The following is a 19,801-nucleotide window of genomic DNA, read 5'->3' on the forward strand; positions in this document are numbered from 1 at the left end:
TTTAAAATTTAACCAGTATGTTAGGAACTTTGGAAAACACGTCTTCAACAGGAGCAATCAGCACAGCTTCCCCTCAACAGGGCCACTGTAAATTTAACAAGAAGGAGGGAATCTTCAGCAACATGGATTGAGTCCTAGAATGAGAAATGAATGGGCTTTTTATATGTCCCTCCCCTCTTCCAAGTCTGTGAAGGCCAGATCTGGCGCAAATCAGGTACTGGCTGATCTCCAAGATGATCTGGAGCCTCCAGCCTGAAGAAGCCATGCTCCCCCGCTGTGGTGAGACTGTGATTTACCCTGCATGTTCCTGCCTCCAGGGAACTTCAGGGGACAGTGGCAGGAGTCTGCCATCTACCAGTACACTCTTCCTTGCTTCATTGACACAGAAGTACAAGTACATTGCGCTCAAAAGTGGGACTGACCTGCCAGCCTTGAAAATACATTTATTGGGCACTTTGAAGTGGGTACCTTCCAGTATCTAAAGTGCTTTGTGATCCTCTGAGGTTAGAAGCAATACATACATGTAGTTAATTATTATGATTAATAATGAAAGTGCCAAAACAGATAATTAAACAAGCATATTGTGGCTTTTCTAACATTTCCTCTTACTACATATACTGCAAATGTTTATGTTTCTAACTGTGGCATCACTGTTGTATGTTGTGGTGCATACAGTAGGCAGTAACTGAGGTTTTGTGACACACCTGACCCTCAATATGATATCTGTGCAACAAGGCTCATTGTACAATAGCCTGTTCCAGCTGGTGACATCATCTCCTTGACAGTGTAGAATTCTGCAGGGCAGGAGGAGTGGTCTTCTGGTACAGTACAGCTCACTGCTGTCTAGCGAGTGGCTCTGTGTGTTTTTGACCTCACGCGTGACCAAGATTGAATCTTAGCAGGGGCAGAATACAGCTGCACCCATCACAGCTGCGTGAAATAGTTAATTGAAGTTTGTGTATGAGGAGGACTTTTGGGGAATTGTATGCAATGATTTTTCTGTGTATTAGTGGTCAAGTTTATTCCTACAATCAAATCAGAATTAATATTTCTATTTTTAATTCTTTTTTAAAAACCATTTTGCAACTACTTAGTACCATTGAAGAAAACTTCCCTCTCGCCAGCTGAAACTAATTCTTCTCAGATCTTGCAGATGGCGCTATTAATTATATTACACATTCTGGCTGATTGTCTTCAGCTGTAAGGCTGAAGCAGGCATGTGAATGTCCTTCTAACCCCATCTGAGGAAGCTCAACCCAAATAGAGCCAGTCCGCACCTTAAACAAGAGTTTAGTCCTGGAAAATGTTTTGTTAATTGAATTTTATGTCAATCACTCATGAGCCATTTACTGTCTCCTACTTGGATAGTATTTCATGAACATGTTTTTCGCATAGCCCTCTATATGCTGCGATAAAACAAATGCATCAGTCATAGTTTAATTTACTGTAGAAATCAAAAGTAAAAGTAGTTAAATAGCAGAAATTATTTAAGACAGCATTATTTGAGGAAATGCTATGTGGCAACAAGTAGTTCTCAGTACACACATCTATAAAAACTTAGTAGTTCAGGTGGGGAGCTGCGTCAGCATGCGTAGGCTACAAAGGAACAAGCAATAGGTTTATTCCATGCTGAAAAAAGAAAGGAAACACAACGTTTCGGCTGTGGAAATGTTGTGTTTTCTTTCTTCTCTTTTCAGCATGGAATAAACCTATTGCTTGTTCCTAAAAAAACTTAGGCAAAGGGGAAATTTTAACTGAATTTAGAGTGGTTTCGATTGCCGCTGAATTGGCGGAATGGGGACCGCCCGCGATTGAATCGGAGGTCCAGTCGGGAGACCTGGACAATGCTGTAGAAGTGCTGCCTGTCCTTGCTGTCCTGGAGCCTGTCGGCGAAGACGCGCCACACCTCATGGACCCACAGCCTCATCAGCTTCCTGGCTCCCTCCGCACCCGCAGGCACCACGTCCCCCCTCAGGAGAGTCAGCCCCTGAGAGAGGAGCCGCGGAGACAGGGACAGAGAGCTCGGGGTGAAAGGGTGCAATACCTTGGATGGTGGTAGTGGTAACAATAATAATAATAAAATAAACTTTATTTTATATAGCACCTTTAAAGATGGCTTCTCAAAGTGCTTTACAGAACGACAACAACTACAACAAAAATACAGAAGATACTGTATGCATAATGAGAGGCGACAGTAGATGGGGGTACTGAATATGGTAGGAGCAGAGGGAAAAATAACACAAATAAATGGTGCACAAAAGCCTGCCAAGCTAGAGACGTTTCAGCTATCCAATAGAGTATTACAAAGCTAGCAATCCAAGGTCTGAACAATCAATTGGGAGACAACTTTCCTAAAAAAGCAGCACTAACAGAAATAGTCAGTGGCAGGTTTAACGTCTTACGGGACCTCCCATAGGATATCTGTGACAGTAGGTCTTGCGGGGCTTCGGGTAGCTGCAGCTGAGCCTCACCTGGATGACTCGAGAGACGTCCCTCAGGTTGAAGGCATAATGGGACTTGGAGGGCGTGGGCAGGAAGGTCACCACAGTCTGGGCATACACCTCTGCTGTGGCCCAGACCAGGATCTGATGGTCATCACAACACAACGAGAAAGGGTCAGAGCCCTCCCTCCTTTGCACAGACACATACACATCAAAAACATCACCTTCTGCACACAGAGGTCGAGTGACAAAACTCTAAGTGTCAGATGTATAAGATGAGGAAACTGCAGAAGTGATCATGGATATAACATCATGGATCACGATCATGGACATACAGTAACAGCTAATATGCAATCAGTCGGTAATGGAAGATTGAAAACAGGCTGCAATGATGATCAATTGAACATAATGGGACTAAGGAGTCTATTGATGTTGAGGGAGGAAGAGGACTCTGCGAGGTAGAAGGAGACCGGGGAGGGACAGACAAGACTTGGAGGTTTTCGGAATGCGGATGGGACTTACCCTTGCATAGCGGCGCAGTGACGTCTCAAATCCACGCCCGAAGTGGCACTCCATCAGCGGCAAGAAGATCGATTTGAGCGTGTCGCCGGTCAGGGCGTCAATGGAGAGGATGGCAAAGTGCCTGAGCAGACGGGGGCACACTGCCTGCCTCGTGCCACAGGGGGGCGTCATTGCAGACATGAACACGGTGTCCTGGAGCTGCAGCCTACTGCCATCCTTACTGCCAAGACAACCAATCACAAATACGGGCTTTACTATAGGAACAGCCAGCCATGGTATAAGCCTAACTATACAGTACATACAGTCAGTGACAGCGCTGCACACGTATCACGATAAACATCATCATGAGCTGCCATGATATGTATAACAAGGCTAACCGATGGAATAAGTGCTTCAGCACTGGAGATATAGAATGACCTGTAGAATTAGTAGTGCTGGCCTCAGGAAGCAGCACAGAAAACAGACGTAGACTGCAGGAAGCAACACAGGAGACAGAGAATGAGCTGTGGAAGCAGTAGTTCTCATCAAGGCTGACCTGTGGAAACAGAATCGATGCTCCAGCAGCTGTCTCAGCAGCTCAAGGGCAGACTGGGCCCCTGCAGGCTCTGTAGCCGGCAGGCTGAGGTCATCTATAAACACTACCATCTGTTTCCCAGGGGGGGCGCCATAAACACCTTTTCTTACCCTGAGACAGAGACAGTGTGAAAGACAGACAGGTGGGAGAGGGAGGTAGGCTGAAACTCAGTACACTGTAAGAAGATGAGATTATAGACCAATACATCTCAGTGCTACACTCTCCGACATTTCGGTTAGCTGTGCCATTAGACGTTTCTGTAGTGGTGCCCATTATTACTGAAGCCATTCAGGTTTTGTTGTAGTCATTCAGTTCGACTTTGCTAATCCTCCTCTTAACTCAAAGAAGAAACAACCTGTCAGCCATGTTTTGAGGAGGAAACATGTCTACACTACCTCTAGCATGAAGAAAAGTAAGCAATGCCTATAACACTATACCAAATACCAAAAACACCACAGAGATGATCTTTGTAGCAAATTAGTAAAAAAGTAAAATGAGAAACCTACTGTATAACCATACATTATCTTTATTAGCTCATGCAAACTATCCAAGCAAAGTTAGGCTTTTATAGCTGAATTACAGATCTTCATTCCTTGCTTTTTCCTGATCTCTAGGCAATTGGATCATCTTCTATCCCTTAAATATGTAAATGGAAAGCACCACAGAATTGTTTAACCCCCCAGGACTGACCCACTCTGACCCCGCAGTATAACAGTCTAGAGGACATGTTTATACAGAAGATGTCCTCTGTTGAGGGTTGGGCAGTGTTGCCCAGCATTGGCACAGCATGTGTGAAAGTGGGCCCAGTGTTCATGTACCTCTCCAGCCCCATCAGCAGCGTGTCCTGAGCGCGCTGGGCGGTGGTCTGGGAACAGAGGGTGAGGTGCCAGGCATGGTGGGTGCTTGGAGGCAGCTGGTGCAGGAAGCCACGAGCGGTGTGGGTCTTGCCCGCAGCGGGGGGCCCCACCAGCAGCAGGGTGGACCCACGCAGAACGAGCCGCTCCAGGAAGAACCTCTGTATCTCTGTCTGTGTGGTGACCACCACCGTGTCTCTCAGCTGACACGGGGCAGGGGGCAGTGAGCCACAGAACACAGAACACATGAAACGCAAGGCTGAGTTAAGAAAAGCAAACCGCTTAGAGATAAAAAAAAAGTCTCAGCTGCAGTGTGCAGGCCCACATAAAAATAAGGTAATAAATCTGCCTTTAGTCTGAGTAGAAAACCTAGCAAAGTCAAAAAGACAATATTAATTAGTTCCATTTGGATAGTGAGTTATCAGCGTTAAGCATCCCAGTGCACTTAACAAATAAGAGGGGAGCCACTTCATCTACTACTGAAATGCAGAAGCTCCTGGTTGACACACAGCAGTTAGTATGTACCAGCAGCCCCACTACACAGCATATCAGAAGTGAGAAACTGCTTTACCAATGCAATTAAGGACCAGAATTAGGAAGTCCTGCATGGAATTCAGTTAGGACACTACTGTTAACAGCCCAAAGTGGAATTTAGCCAGTATACAGGGGTTAACACCTCTAGTCTTGTGAACACTGCTCAGATACTGAATGTCATAGTGGTCAGGACCCAAAACACATCCAAAGAGTGGCACCTGCTGGTCCACCAACACCAGTTACAGTAGCAATATGGTTTTCTTTTTCCAGTACTGATGAGAACCAGCCTTGGTTAGCTTCTGAGATCTGAGCACATCAGACTACCAGAGAAGTGCTGCTTCCAAAAAGTTTTGTTTTCTAAATTAGTATTTTTAAAATCTAAACAAAAACTATTTGACATAATCCTTACATGTGGTGTAATTTTATAATTTATTGGAAAAATTCAGTTGAGGAGAGTTTCAGCTCAGGCCAAAGTGTATAAATATTTCTTACCAGAAGACGAGTGAGCCTGTTGTCCATCTTTTCAGTGGTAACGATCATCGGGAAGAAACAAACATATATTTTAATGACCACAAAAAGCCACAAAAAGGCAGAAACTTAACGGAGGCCATACCAGAGTTGAAGAACTGCATATTAATTCTGAGTTAATTTTAATTATGAAATCCTCTGAGTCCAAGAGCACAAAAGTGGTTGACTACTAATAAGGAAAATATGGACTCAGATATTGCCTACAGCATCACATCACCAGCATATCAATAGAAATATACTGTTTGATAGGACAAATGGATAATTAAATAAGAAAACAAGAAAGGACCAAAAACTAATCCCTGTGGGACACCCCCTTAAAGAGAAGACAGGCTACTCCTGTCTCTAGACCAGTCTGGGTTTGTTCCTGAAGCAATGAACTGATTTCTCAGCAGCATATCAGATGAGTATTACATTGGGAATCAATGATTAACAAAATAAAACTGCATGAATGAGCTACAATACCACAGAGGCATTAACATCATTAGTGAATCCAACTGAGGCAATTTCTGATACTCAGATGTTTCCTGAGAACATGATGTTAACCTTTTAATAAACCATTTTTTCCATGCAAAAATTCAGCCGAGGTATTCCGGTATCTGGGGACTTGTCTAATGTTCTAATAACAGATTCTAGAGAACTACATTGTAAATTGTTAGAACTATAAAGTAATTTTCAATTTGCGTAGGAGGTAGCTTTCCTGGACGGCCACTTGAAATTCAGGTGTTCTCAGTTTTTCTTTTTGAGGGGGACCCGCACTGAAGTAAACACTTATTGGTTAATCTCTTACCGTGGTGCTGTCAGGCAGGGGAGTGGGTGAGACCAGGTCACTCCAGGGGTGCCAGCCTGTGCTTTGGTACACACAGTCAAACACACTGCGCCTCCTGGGCATTAGCAGCCCCCGGGCTACGTGCAGCTCTTTGGGCCGGGGGCAGTGGGAATCCCCCTCACACAGCCCGTGGAAGAACTGGCTGAACCTGCACAGAGAATGTTATCACACACACAAGCTTCCACATACTGGACCACAGACATACAGTACATGTGCTTAGACACACAGGATGTCAGACAGGACCTGTGGGACTGTATGTCTAAGCACATGCCTGTATGAGGTCCTGTGTGTCTAAACACATGCTTATCTGAGGTCCTGTGTGTCTAAACACATGCCTGTCTGAGGTATTTAGACACACTGGACCTCAGACAGGCATGAGGTTTGTTCATCTGTTTTGAGAGATGTAATGGATTTTGTGTCATTAAACAATATTAGATTAAATATATTACATATATTAATATATATATATAAATACATATAAATAATACATTATTTCATTATGTCAACAATGCACAAATAGAGGAAAGGTTTAAAAAACATTTTTTTTGTTTCAGTTGAGGAACTCAATCCCATTTTTTCCATGAGGTCTTTCATGGGTATTGTCAAGACCAGATCCACAACGAATTGCATGGTCCTGTGTACTGTGCTTGATTTCCCTTCTGTCAGGGATTTACCTGATGTGAATGAGCCTCAGCACACAGCTGTGTTTTCCCAGACTCCTTTATGAAAAGACTTATTTCCTCTTTTGCCCCCAAGATAATTTGGCAGCGGCCTGTACATACTGTACACCGGAGCATGACTTGTTTTGGAAACAGATAATGCCTTTCTGAAGCAGCACGCTTGCTGTCTGGGGCCAAAATGTGCTGTAAACTACCCTACTAAAAAACTGATCATAAATGGAAAAGTAAACTATACAGGAAGTACCCCATCTGTTCCAGATATTAACATATTTTTTCATATTAGGTTATTGCATTTCTCATTTCAATAGGTGAGAGTTATGTACAGTACCATGGCAGGTTACATTGGGAGAGAAATGTAACTTTAGAAGAGATACCTCTGTCTGGAAGGGCTGTCCAAGAGGCCTCCAAGGCCCCACACTGTGGAGAACAGGACGCCTGTCACAATCAGAGAGGTCCAGTCATTCTGCTGTCCACCTCTTACTCCTCCTGGCACAGTGGGCTGCTGATCCGTCTCCTCCTGTCTAAGACGTGCCCCTGAGTCAGTCTCACTTAGACTGTCATTCCTGCAGATATGGGAGGACAGGAAGAGAGAGGAGAAGGCCTCAGAAGGAGGTGAAGGGAGAGAGACAGAGGAGAGACAGGAGAGGAGGTAGAGAGCAGGAAGAGAGAGGAGAAGGCCTCAGAAGGAGGTGAAGAGAGAGAGAGGGGAGACAGGATAGGAGGTAGAGAGCAGGAAGAGAGAGGAGAAGGCCTCAGAAGGAGGTGAAGAGAGAGAGAGGGGAGACAGGATAGGAGGTAGAGAGCAGGAAGAGAGAGGAGAAGGCCTCAGAAGGAGGTGAAGAGAGAGAGGAGAGACAGGAGAGGAGGTAGAGAGCAGGAAGAGAGAGGAGAAGGCCTCAGAAGGAGGTGAAGAGAGAGAGAGGGGAGACAGGATAGGAGGTAGAGAGCAGGAAGAGAGAGGAGAAGGCCTCAGAAGGAGGTGAAGAGAGAGAGAGGAGAGACAGGAGAGGAGGTAGAGAGCAGGAAGAGAGAGGAGAAGGCCTCAGAAGAAGGTGAAGGGAGAGAGACAGAGGAGATACAGGAAAGGAGGTAGAGTGTGTGTGTGTCAGGGGGGTTCATGACACCGAGGTATGATGTCGAATCTGGTGGTGTGGAGACTCGGGGTGGAAAAATAACAAGAGAAAGTGAATTGAAACTGAACCTGCTTAAAAAAAAAAGAAAATTAAAAACCAGAGCATTCTTCCTCATCAAGTGGCCAAATCTATGTGGCATTCTCTGCTCTCTTAAACTACAGACTCAATCACCCCTGTCTAATCCGCGAGTTGGAGGAGAGGTTTATGTGTTTGGAAAGATCTGAAGTCATTAGGAGCTGACACGGAGAAGCTGTCACCAGCCAGCCACAGGCGCTCTCCAGCCCACAGGGAATGCGCTACATTCCTATTATAATGTAATAGAAAACCTCCTGTGGACTGTCTGCTTCTAAGGAGCTAGATAACTTTGCTGTCTGGAGACATGCAGAAAGGGGCAATGCACAGCAGAGGCAGGCCATCAAAATCCCATCTACAGCCGAGTCTCATTCAGCTGTTGCATTAAAATAACCTGAACGATATTTCATAATGAGAACCGGCTGTCAGTATGGCGGTGCGCGCTCTGCAAATGACAGACCCGGCGCTGGAACTTTTGCATGAGGGTCTGCCGTGTTCGGTGATAGGATTGGGGTCAGTTTCTGGTTTTCAATTTCAGCTCGTCGGTAAACTATTCCCATTTCTAATAACAATTCTCATGCGCTTGGAATCAATTCCAATTTCTTGCGCAATGCGGGCTTTACAGCGCGACTTGCCCAGAGCCGTGGTAGGAGGGGTCCTCCATGTGCAGTACCTGGTCTCGGCCAGCAGGCTGCGGCACAGGGCGAGCAGTGTTGCGGTGAGGTGCAGGGGGGAGGTGGGCACCACAGGGCGGCAGGTTCTCTCCACGAACTCCAGACAAGGCGGCAACAGCCACTGCAGCAATGTCTGATACATGCACGGACCCACAGGGGCACAACACAGTGAGACGGAGATACCCACACAGAGCAGATACACACACAGGGGCACACACACAAAGAGGGACAAATGCACGCCAAAGGCCAGCTGCGAGAAGGCAAGTTGAAGGTGATCTGTTGATTCATTAGTCCAATCAAGCAGCCACTGCTGCCTTCCTCACAAGTTACAGTATAATGGGCAAGAGTCCTATTCCTTGAGAACACTGAGTGTTCAATTATACTTGGTTGGATCCTAATTCCTTCAGAGAAAGACAGAACACCAAAAGGCTCAATAACCTACCTCCTCCTTAATGTGCAATTTATTCAATGATAGTCAACTGTAAAGGAGTATGATATAGTACAATGATCAGGGTAGTTGAATAGTCGAGTACAGAGATGTCTGCCACAGCATGATCCAAACCACTATGAGAAAACAGGCATGTAATCCGCAAGAGGAAAGCAAGAGAAGAGGACAGTACACTGTGCACATGTCACTCGGTAGGCACTAAGGGCAGTTGAACAGCTAGGCAGTTGTATTTAAACTGCATGTTTTTAAACACCTTTCCCTCTCCTCTTGTTGTACCCTGAGTTAGTTGCACCACACTGCTGCATCCTATGCAACTTGGTTTTGCATTGCTGTTATCATGGAGAAGCAGCCTGCTTGGAGAACATTTCAGAGTCCAGTGTTCACAGTTTAGTTCAGCGTGATTGTGCAGCGTGCAGAACTTAATCCATTTCATCCATCTCTTACCGCAATTTATATACTGAGTGTGGCTTGTGGTGTATGACTAAAAAGACCAGTGAATTAACTATGAATGCATTTTTGCTGAACGCATGACATAACTCGAAGTAGAAAGTAAAAATACATTATAACAGCACTCTAATATCCTATAATCTAACACATGCTAGACCTCGAGTTCCTTACCTGTATCAGATGTTTGTGGCCTGGGGAGAAGGAGGGGGGCAGTTGCGTATCCAGCCAGGACTGAACCAGGGGCTCCCAGCCCAGATCTCGGGGTTCCATATAGATCATCCCACACCTGAGACGCAGACATCCCTGAGTCAGTCGCTGATCAGAACTCCACATCAAGTGCAGAACATAGCAACTCCGGTCATGTGCAGATAGTTTTCTACTGGCTGCTTCTTGGATCTTGTGCAACATCAGCCACACTGATGATCCCACTGATCCTGCCAGCGTGGTACAGGTAGTGATTCTGTGCTATTGCCACTAGCTTCAGACCTGCTGATGGTGGCTGGGGAGGCACGTTCCAGGTCCAGGACCTCGAAGATGATGTTCTGCTGGGGACTCATCTGGATGGTCTCCCCACTCATCAGACACAGCTGAAGGGCACAGAGACACTTACTGTAACATGAGGGGATGACCAAACTGAATGCAGGTATCCAGTCCCCGAATTTCACTAAAAAATACCACCACTCGCTGCTGTAGAATGGACCTTCATTCAGAAGACCTGTTAAAGAGGATCTACACTGTGTCCAAACAGGACTGGTCAAATACGGGACAGTACAATCCATTTTAAGTACGGGACTCGTGTATCGAAGACATATCAAAGACCGGGGGTGGATTGAGAGCTGCAGTATTTGACTATCCCTATCTATTAAAGATCCCACAGCATCAAGCCACATTCCAAAAACACCTTACAAATTTAATAACATCCCACCTATTATTGTAACGTAATAACAGGTTACAAAATCAGATAAGAGAATATATCCACTACCACAGTTCCATTCACAAAGACCTTCTTCCATATCACACCCACTTGAAAGAGTGGACTTAAACTCAATAGGTTGCCTAAATAAAAGCATAAGCTGCCTTGTTACGACTACACATATAGTCATAGATACAAGTCATACTGTATAGTACTCTGTGATATGAAAATGAAAGCTCCCATACAGTGGAATTGTTCAAATTGTCCCATTTCAGAATCAGTATCAGGGCTGATATTTTTCGACGCACTCACGAATATGCATCTAACCATGAAACAGAAGTGTCTATGGTCTACAAGGACCTTAATCCAGCCCTGCTCTATACAGAGTGTACACAGTATAATCTACTGCGTATTGGTGAGTTTGTGTGTATGCAGGTCTTTTACAGCTGTTGCATCCCAGCTGTGCCTGATGGCGGCTCATTTTCATGTGGCTGGGCTTGGTGCCACGACAGCAGGGCGATCCCCCCCAGCTCCGAAGTCCTCTGTAAGCTGCCCAACCGTCCCCACGACTCTGTCACACCGACCTTCTGGTTGTCGTCAAGCACGGTGTTCATGTTCTCTACCCACTCTGCGTCCACCGGGCCGTCCAGAACCAGCCAGCGCCGGCTGCTCGTCAGGCTGCAGGCCTGCGCTCGGAACGCTGATGACAACACACCTGAAGGAGGAGAAGACGAGCTTCAGTCTCCCGTAGCTGTCCCACATCCCAGACTGCATTTGGAATTCAGCACAGCACCACTTCCAGTTCAAAAACTGTGACTTGGAGAGAGCAGGAATAAAAGAAGAAGGCAATTTCAAGGAAGATAGGATAAGAGGGGGAAGAGAAGCAGACCTAGAGAGAACAGAATACTTAATTGGATCTACCTAAGCATCTGAAAGCCTTTTACAAAAGCAATAAATAAGAAAGAGTTAATACTGCAATTGATTGACTAAATCCAGGCTCTAAATCCCTGAGACTCTACATGTGACCAACGTCAAAGTCCCCTGTTTGTGAAAAGTGAAATATCTCAAGCCAGTTGACACATTATCAACCTCCCTCACTCTCTTGCGGCGAGACACAAAAGGCTCCACGTCTGCGCTGCTCTGCAGACAGTTATTCTGCGCTGGCTGAGCCGACAGCTGAGAGAGAGAGAGAGAGAGTGTGGGGGAATGTGCCGAGAGAGTCCGAGATACCATCGCCCTGGAAGAAAGAACGTCCCGGTTTGTCGCGCAATCTCGGAGCGCTAGCAGGGAGAAAGAGTATTGATTCTGAAAGCACTCTTTCAGGATTAGTCTCAGGCCTGCCTCCCAGACAGGTGGAGGACAAGATCACTATCTCGACGCCGGATGAAAGGCCTCAACATGCCCCAGATAATGTCTGAACTGTGGGCTTGGGTGCCAAAAATGTTGTGACAGAAGAGTGACAGAAGCACCGGGTGTCATCGATCACACTATCGCTGTGCAGTCAGAGCAGAGCAGAGGAACAGAAGAACAGCAAAATATGAAAGTTATCAAACTTGTGTGGGTGTGGGTTCACTTGCTGTAGATTAGGGAGCAGTGTGTCAGATGCAGCCTAAATTAGCAGCTCTTGTAAAATAAATCACTAATGGACTCCTGATTGCACCAAAAACCTGTCCTGTTAATGGACTCCTGGGAGCTGGGAGGAAGCCGCAGACGTGACACTGTCCTGGCATGGACAAAACTGTTTCTGCAAGAACCCCGGAAATGGGTCAACTGGCTTTATTAAACCCCTGTGATATCAGGTGGTCACACACTGGTCTAAGGGATTAGCACAGCAGCCCTTATACTGTATGTTTTTAATCAGAATGGATAGAATGGCACCCTGGAGGTGCCAAAAGGTGACCAATGGAAATTGCAAAGAGACCCATAATCATAACACTGATAAATAATCAATTCATTGTTATCCTCTAAAAATACCTTCTCCACGAGCGCCTCCGCACAAAACCATCAAGGCCATCCCATTAATAAAAGTAAAGCAATAAAGTAAGAGGCTGACAGAAACGCAGCTAAAACAAATCATAAATAACGACCGTAACGAAGGTGTAGATTTAAAGCTTCTGAGGCTCCCGGTGCACAATCAATCGCAGGTAAGTGGCTCTGCGATGAGGCTGCGACTCCAATAACAGCATGACTGAAGGCCAGGCCATCGATTGCGCACTGACAGGTATAGATCACCAGCAATCGTGAGGCTACCGCCTCTCCGCGCTCCATCACACCAAATTGACTGCTAGATTACAAGCCCCGAATCAATTTCGCACTGGCAAGCGCGCGGTGGGCTGGGACCTGGGAGATGGGACAGCGTGGGCCCTGTCTGTCTGACTTAGGGGAACATAATGCATTATTAAAGCAAAAAAAAACAAAAAAAAAAACGGGATGAAGTGATAAAAAAGAGAAAAAAATGAAATGAAATTTAGTCTGGCTGTCAAACGGTGGGGGGGGGGGAGAAGGAGACGGAGAAAGAGTTATAAAAAAAACTGATAAAAGAAGTATTGAGTTACGACAATCCCATTACTGGGCAGGGGGTGGTAATCGCTTTTCTCCACACTAACAGTCCTTAACCCCCCCTCTGGGGAGGACAGGCTTGTCAGGAACTGGTGCTCTGCTGCGTGTTGTTGTCTCCCTATCTCCTCTCCTAATAAAATCCCATTGAATTCCAGAAAGGCCTAAGGATATGTCTGTAGCGCTCTGTTGAAATGTCAAGTTACTGCAGAGAGAAATCAATACCTATCTCACATAATTCTATATTTAACCCTGTTATCAGCCCCCGAGTTGCAGACTTTTTTCTATTTTTTTTTTTACAGGTGCCTTATTAAATCACAGGGCTTCACGGAGGAACTCGGACAAGGCCACATGTCCAGGGTCACCTGACTGGGCAGCGCCTCTCCGGATCTCCGGATCAGTCCTACTGTGCGGACGTCAGCCGGTAGCGCCGTTTTTAACAGTCTCACACAAAGGAGTCCATTCTGAAAGTGAAGGGGTGGGGGTGGTGGTGATTTTTAATTATGTCCATGAGGAAAATGAAGAATTTTCTTATAAAAACTCGGGGGACTGATTCACTGTGATGCACTATGAACTGGGTTGAATCCTGGAATGAAGAAACTTCCCAAATCAAATGGTCAAGGAGGACATCTTTAACGCCTTTGCTCTCGTCAGAATATAGGATCTCCTGTTCTGCTACTATACATACTGTCTTTGTGATACAGTCAGAATACCCTCAACATTAACATACAGTGGAACGTATTCCTGTGTATAAAAATGTAAAAACATATAATTTTATGAGTGTATATTACACATGCAATATAGGGATGAAACGTCTAGCATGGACAATAAAAATGAATCTGAGCAGAGAGCTGCAGGGCTGTCTGACAGATCATAAGGTCAGGCCCAGTCCTGTCTGTACCTCCCTGAGTATCTCTATTGTTCTGCATGGTCGTGCAGGCAGCAAGAGAGAGGGTGTCATCCAGGGCTGGCCCTTGGCCTAGGGAAACTAGGCTACTATGTAGGGCCCCGAGGCCCCCAGAGGGCCCCCCCCAATGTGCAACACAACAGACTTTTTTAATCAGCACATTCCATTGTGAGCTGAAGAATCGCCTCCAATGGCTCTTTTGGCTGTGGATTGTGCTAATCTAGGCCGTTTGTGAGTTATAAATGATAATATTATCAGTTGTGAATGTAAATGTATGCCTGTCGATGTAGTGAATGACTCTCACTGTTGTTGTAAGATGACAATGTCAGAGTGATTTCGGCAGCTGCCACACTGAATGCTGCATAGTAAAAAAAGTGTGGGGGTGGGAGGTGATAGTAGTGTATGCACACATCTTGCCTAGGGTCCCGAAAAAGCTAGGAGCAGCCCTGGTGTGATATATAGAACTATAACACAGGACATCAATGACACAGTACGAGAGAAAGGGAGACACTCAGCTCACAAGGATGCTTTGGTTCTGGTACCAAAGGAGAAGGCATGCAGGGCTTTCTATGCCATAATGAGGAGACTCTTCAATTTTAAGCCTCCCACAAAAATCTGGCCCTGAATATTTGAAAGTGTTATCTAACCCACTGCACTATATGGTAGGGGAGTGTGGGGTCTAATCACAGACCAGGATTACACTATATGGGACAAGCATTGCATAGAAGTCCTTCAAACAGAGTTCTGCAAAAAATGACCAAGGCCTGTGCACAGAAACTTGGCAACATAGCCATACCTGGCTGCCCAGAGAGTACAGGTTCAGTGACCCCAGCCTGACCATAGAAACTAGGTGACACAGGCAGACCTGGCTGCCCAGAGAGTACAGGTTCAGTGACCCCAGCCTGGCCATAGAAACTGGGTGACACAGGCAGACCTGGCTGCCCAGAGAGTACAGGTTCAGTGACCCCAGCCTGGCCATAGAAATTGGGTGACACAGGCAGACCTGGCTGCCCAGAGAGTACAGGTTCAGTGACCCCAGCCTGGCCATAGAAATTGGGTGACACAGGCAAACCTGGCTGCCCAGAGAGTACAGGTTCAGTGACCCCAGCCTGGCCATAGAAACTGGGTGACACAGGCAGACCTGGCTGCCCAGAGAAGATAGACACAGACACAGACACAGACACAGACAGACACAAGAGGGAGACACAGGTAGATGGCAGGCTGTGCTCCCAATTCCGGCAGGGAGAAGCAGAGACAAAGATTCACTGTCTGTTGAAATACAAGAAACCCACATGGATCAGACATAAAACTTCTTCCCTAGAACAATGAACAGAACACCAGAAACTCAAGAGGCTTGAGGCTAGTATGTTATCTTCTGTCACAGCCTGAGAGACACTGAGTGAGCTTCTCTAATAAATAATAATAATTTATGTTGGCCACAGTGTTTTGCTGATTGTTACTGCTTTGTCAGAACTTTAAATCATCAGTGATTCCCATAGAGCTCATTGAGTGAATTTGACAGCAGCGGCAAGGAAAGAGAAATGAGAAGTCAGAGAAGTACTGGGACTGGACAGCTGAGAAGAGGAATCCAGGATGAACTAGGGAGGAAGAGACAGACGTTGTGAGAGAGAGGAAGGTGTACGAAGGGGGGCTGGAGAGGGAGCGCCTTCCTAAGCCCTGAGATCAGGATGATTTTGCACTGTCTGTGCAATTCTAGAGTCTCCACAGACAGCTCCGCTGGCCAGGTGTGTGTTTATCTGCACTCGGCTCACGCACTGCTCGGCTGAGTTCCCTCCCCCCCTTCCCCCAGTCGGACTGGAAGCTGTTCTGATTCTGGCAGGTGTGGGAATTCTGGGAATACCTTTCACTCTCCTCCTCACACCTGAAGAAGGCTCAAACAGCCGAATCGTTGCGATCCTCCTCTTTTCTCCTTCGACTTCTCAGTGTGGAATTGAGCTCTGCTTGCTAAAATGTACCTTGTATTTTGTTTTCCAGCAAGATGTGGAGTACAAGCAGCACTTACCTGAGATCCCGCAAACATGGTGAGAAAGAGAAGACATCTTGAGCTTGACTCAAAAACAGTGAAGATGATGGCTGTGGGAAGAAAGTCACTGTGGCAAACGAATAACACAAGAACTGTAGCGAAGGAGGGGAGGCCATTCTGAACTACTGTATGTGCCAGTAGTTAATTGATCTGAGGATCTCATTTGGCGGTTTCTTGAAAGAAGCCAGGGTATCAGCTCCAACAACATGGCTAGGTAGCTTGTTCCCACCACCCTCAGTGTAAAGAACACATGCACTCACCCGTGGGAAAGTATACTGCCATCTTTTTCAGAAACCAATGACTGTGACAGCACAGGTCACTTCAGAGAGCGCCCCCTACAGGGAGACATTGAATGCTCATTCTGTTACGCACAAGCGGAGCTGTGCACCAGCGGCAGCCAAAAGTCGTGCCCTATAACGCACCGGTGAGGACTGACATCATGCCCGAGAGTGTTCCCACTAACCATCGGTCCACTCCCGCGACGTGGGTTCGAAGCGCCCGTAGAGTGTCGCCATGGAGATGGCCTTGGGGTTCAGGGTGAAGACCTCCACGGGAAGCTCTCCCAGCAGCCCCTGTTCTGCTAGCCGCCCCAGGACCCCGGCCAGGACGCGCAGGGCGCTGGACTTCCCCCCGCCCGCACCGCCGACGAGGATGAATCCGTGCCGCACCAGCATGAGCTCGTAAATCTGCGAGAGGGGAGGGAAACCAAGACCCACGCTGTGCACTGACTGCTTACTAATATAATAATAAGAAGAACTAATTAATGATAATAACTCCCGACACTTACAAAGTGCTTTTCTGGACATTCCACTCAAAGTGCTTTACAGGTAATGGGAGCCCCCCTCCACCACCACCAGTGTGCAGCCCCCACCTGGATGATGTAACAGCAGCCAAAGTGCACCAGTACACTCCCCACACAACAGCTGGGAGATCAGTTTCAGACCTACCGCAGTTTACTGTAAAAAATGTTTTTATGAAGACGGAAAACTCCCATTCCTTGTACTGCTTGAATGATTCAAAGCCAGGTAAAGAGCATGTTGAAGAGAGCAAGAGGCAAAATGCGATGCAGATAGAGTTGACTGCTGTGCTCGGGTATGGGAGTCAGGTTCCAGGAGTACTTTGCCAACTGTGCTTTACCATGTATCCCCAGTTTCTTCCTGTAGGATCCTGCTTCATCAGCTCTCTTATCCTGTTTCATGTACCTGCAGCTGTGATTTCAAGTCACCCTCACCCGTATTGCTCGTGCACTCTACCTATAAAACCCTGCTCTGCTCGTCCTCCCGGCACGTGTCTCCCCCTGTGGCATTACATTCTCACACGCAGTTATGCCGAGTCCACATTGTTCCGCCTCTCTGTGTGCACTTGCCCTTTTAAAGCAATGTCTTGAACATGGACCTCGGAATCTCAGCTCAGTTCTACGGTTAAAAAAAGCGCAGAAGGGGCATAGGAATGTCATGTCAGAAGTGAAATCAGAAGCGTTCGACCAGCTTTCTCATGGTGAATCTTGCGGTTTTGTGGGGAGACTCATGCAAGGTAACAAGTGCAACATTAGGAGAGTAAAGTACTAGTGTTACTGGTGATTGGTGGTATTATATTCTGTCATCATTTTATATTAGTACAGTATCTATTAAGTATTTTTGACACATGTAGAGTCCAAATACAACTACACATTTACAGTAGTGAAGGACAAAGGACAAAGAAGAGTGAGAAAGGAAAGAGAGAGGGAAGGAGAGTTAGAGAGACAAGGACAGCATCATAGATGGTGTGAGGCACAAATGGAAATTAGAGGAGTGAGACATGGCCACACAGACAAATAGAGACACAGTTGGACAGTAGATGAACAAGACGGATTTGTAAAAACGCCCACAACAGGCTCAGTTCCAGCTGGCTGTAATGCACAGCTACGGAAGTTCAATGTGTTCGGCAAACGAGAACTTCCCTTGCAGACTTCACACACCATTAACTTGGTCTTCTCTATTGTCTCTCAGGCTCTAATCAAGAGAGAGGAACCACTGAGTACCTGACTGATTCTCATTCTCTCAGCCGTCATATCACACACCCTGTCTAATTGCAAATCTGGGCTCAAGTGGGAGGATAAGCAGTCCTGAGAGAGGTGTGGGTGAGAGATTTATCTCTGGTTTTTACTTCTCGATTTCCTGAAAGACAGGACTGCTGTGGAGGAGCTACAGCTCAGAGAATGTGTGTGTGTGTGTGTGTGTGTGTGTGGGGGGGGGGGGGGGGGTAGGGATGGATGGGGTTATAAGAGATGTGGGGTGGTAAGTGAAGTGGGAGAGAGAAAGAGAGAATGTGAGTTGAAGCTAGCTGTACTGTTAGACTCGAATGAATTCATTTAAAATCCACAGAAATGTGGTCTAATTTAGGTAAATAATGAATAAACAGTTGCATGAGGTAACGTGGAGCTCTGGAAGCACAAGGGCTTGGATTTTTTATTCTTTTATTTTACAAGGTTAGTCAATGGAACACAAATTCTCATTTGGAACGATGACTTGGGAGACCCAGTCCTCTAGTATCTGCTGGAGTGAAGCACCTTGCTCAAGGGTACAGCAGAAATCTGCCCTCCTGGGGCTTGATCCCACAAGCCTTCAGGCTGGTGTCCAGCCACCTAACCACCACTCCACACTCTGGAGGAAGCCTGCCCACACGGCTCTGACACAGCTCCTCAGGTGCAATGGCCACTGACCTGGATGATCTTGGTGATGAACCATGACTGGGGCTGCAGAGCCAGGCTGTGCGCGACCTCCTGGATAGTTCTTTCTAGGAGCACATGGTCGGGGCTGGGCAACCGTACATCAGGAAACAGGTCCTGAATGATACTGTGGAATAGTGGGATATCCTGGGAAAGAAACTGGGGAGTGGACAGCAAGTACCATGTGATTCAATAGACTGATTGTTCATGACAAACACAAAATCATTGTATTGCTCTACAATGGCCCCAGTTTTGCAGTGCCTGGAATAATTAGCAAGTCATCACCTGGGTTGCTGTTAGATTCATATAACACATTTCACCTTGGGCAGGTTGACGTCGGTGATGGAGCGCAACAGTAAAATGTCCTCCCGCTCCTCTGGCTGGCGGATCTTCAGGTTCCCAGCAGCTGTCAGGACAGACTTCACTGCGCGCATCCCATAGTCGTAGTGGTGCTGAGAGGAGAGCTGAAAGAGAGAGAGAGGGTTACCCAGCTGCTCAAATGCACTGCCATCATGCAGCCTGAAACACTACAAACTGGAAGCACACATCGCAGGCCCATCTCCAATATACAGCAGCTGCACCTGCACAGCCTGCAGTAAAGCACAAAGAAAACATAAAGCCCATCCACTATTTTCAATCTGAGATCCCAGAGATCAATTAACAGGCAACAAGCAATTAGTCATCCAGCACAGTTAATAGCACCGCCAGAAATGCATCATAATTACAAGGATTTTAGCAGCCAGTAGCTAATTTATAATTAAAAGATATTTATTTTTAGCAACTGAAAGTTGTCCCAATTCACTTTATGGAGGAATGACATCGCTTTTATGTTTTTCATCTGCAGTTGGTTTGTCATGAAGCAGAAGCAAACTGCGGAGATGCAGGTCATTAATTATTACTATCTTCTACTTTTTATTAGATACGAATATAACTTAGCAACA

The 19,801-nt window shown here is 46.3% G+C and overlaps 1 protein-coding gene across 1 annotated transcript in view; it reads right to left on the bottom strand.

Moving 5' to 3' along the window:
* Nucleotides 1-19,801, bottom strand: part of LOC148829855 (dynein axonemal heavy chain 3-like) — a 112,652-nt gene that overhangs the window by 32,726 nt on the left and 60,125 nt on the right. Inside the window, exons 20-37 of the mRNA XM_088922626.1 lie at nt 19,181-19,324; nt 18,855-19,019; nt 16,617-16,839; nt 16,133-16,203; nt 15,402-15,426; nt 14,906-15,024; nt 11,745-11,822; nt 11,091-11,332; nt 10,640-10,658; nt 10,220-10,320; nt 9,905-10,019; nt 8,838-8,971; nt 6,241-6,427; nt 4,356-4,594; nt 3,499-3,648; nt 2,964-3,183; nt 2,403-2,585; nt 1,838-1,987 (exon numbers count right to left, since the gene is read on the bottom strand). Of these exons, the coding sequence (XP_088778752.1) occupies nt 1,838-1,987; nt 2,403-2,585; nt 2,964-3,183; nt 3,499-3,648; nt 4,356-4,594; nt 6,241-6,427; nt 8,838-8,971; nt 9,905-10,019; nt 10,220-10,320; nt 10,640-10,658; nt 11,091-11,332; nt 11,745-11,822; nt 14,906-15,024; nt 15,402-15,426; nt 16,133-16,203; nt 16,617-16,839; nt 18,855-19,019; nt 19,181-19,324 (2,565 nt within the window). The remainder of the gene's footprint in view (nt 1-1,837; nt 1,988-2,402; nt 2,586-2,963; nt 3,184-3,498; nt 3,649-4,355; nt 4,595-6,240; nt 6,428-8,837; nt 8,972-9,904; nt 10,020-10,219; nt 10,321-10,639; nt 10,659-11,090; nt 11,333-11,744; nt 11,823-14,905; nt 15,025-15,401; nt 15,427-16,132; nt 16,204-16,616; nt 16,840-18,854; nt 19,020-19,180; nt 19,325-19,801) is intronic.

Source organism: Atractosteus spatula, chromosome 8, assembly GCF_055471065.1.
Source record: "Atractosteus spatula isolate fAtrSpa1 chromosome 8, fAtrSpa1.hap1, whole genome shotgun sequence".
NCBI lineage: Eukaryota > Metazoa > Chordata > Actinopteri > Semionotiformes > Lepisosteidae > Atractosteus > Atractosteus spatula.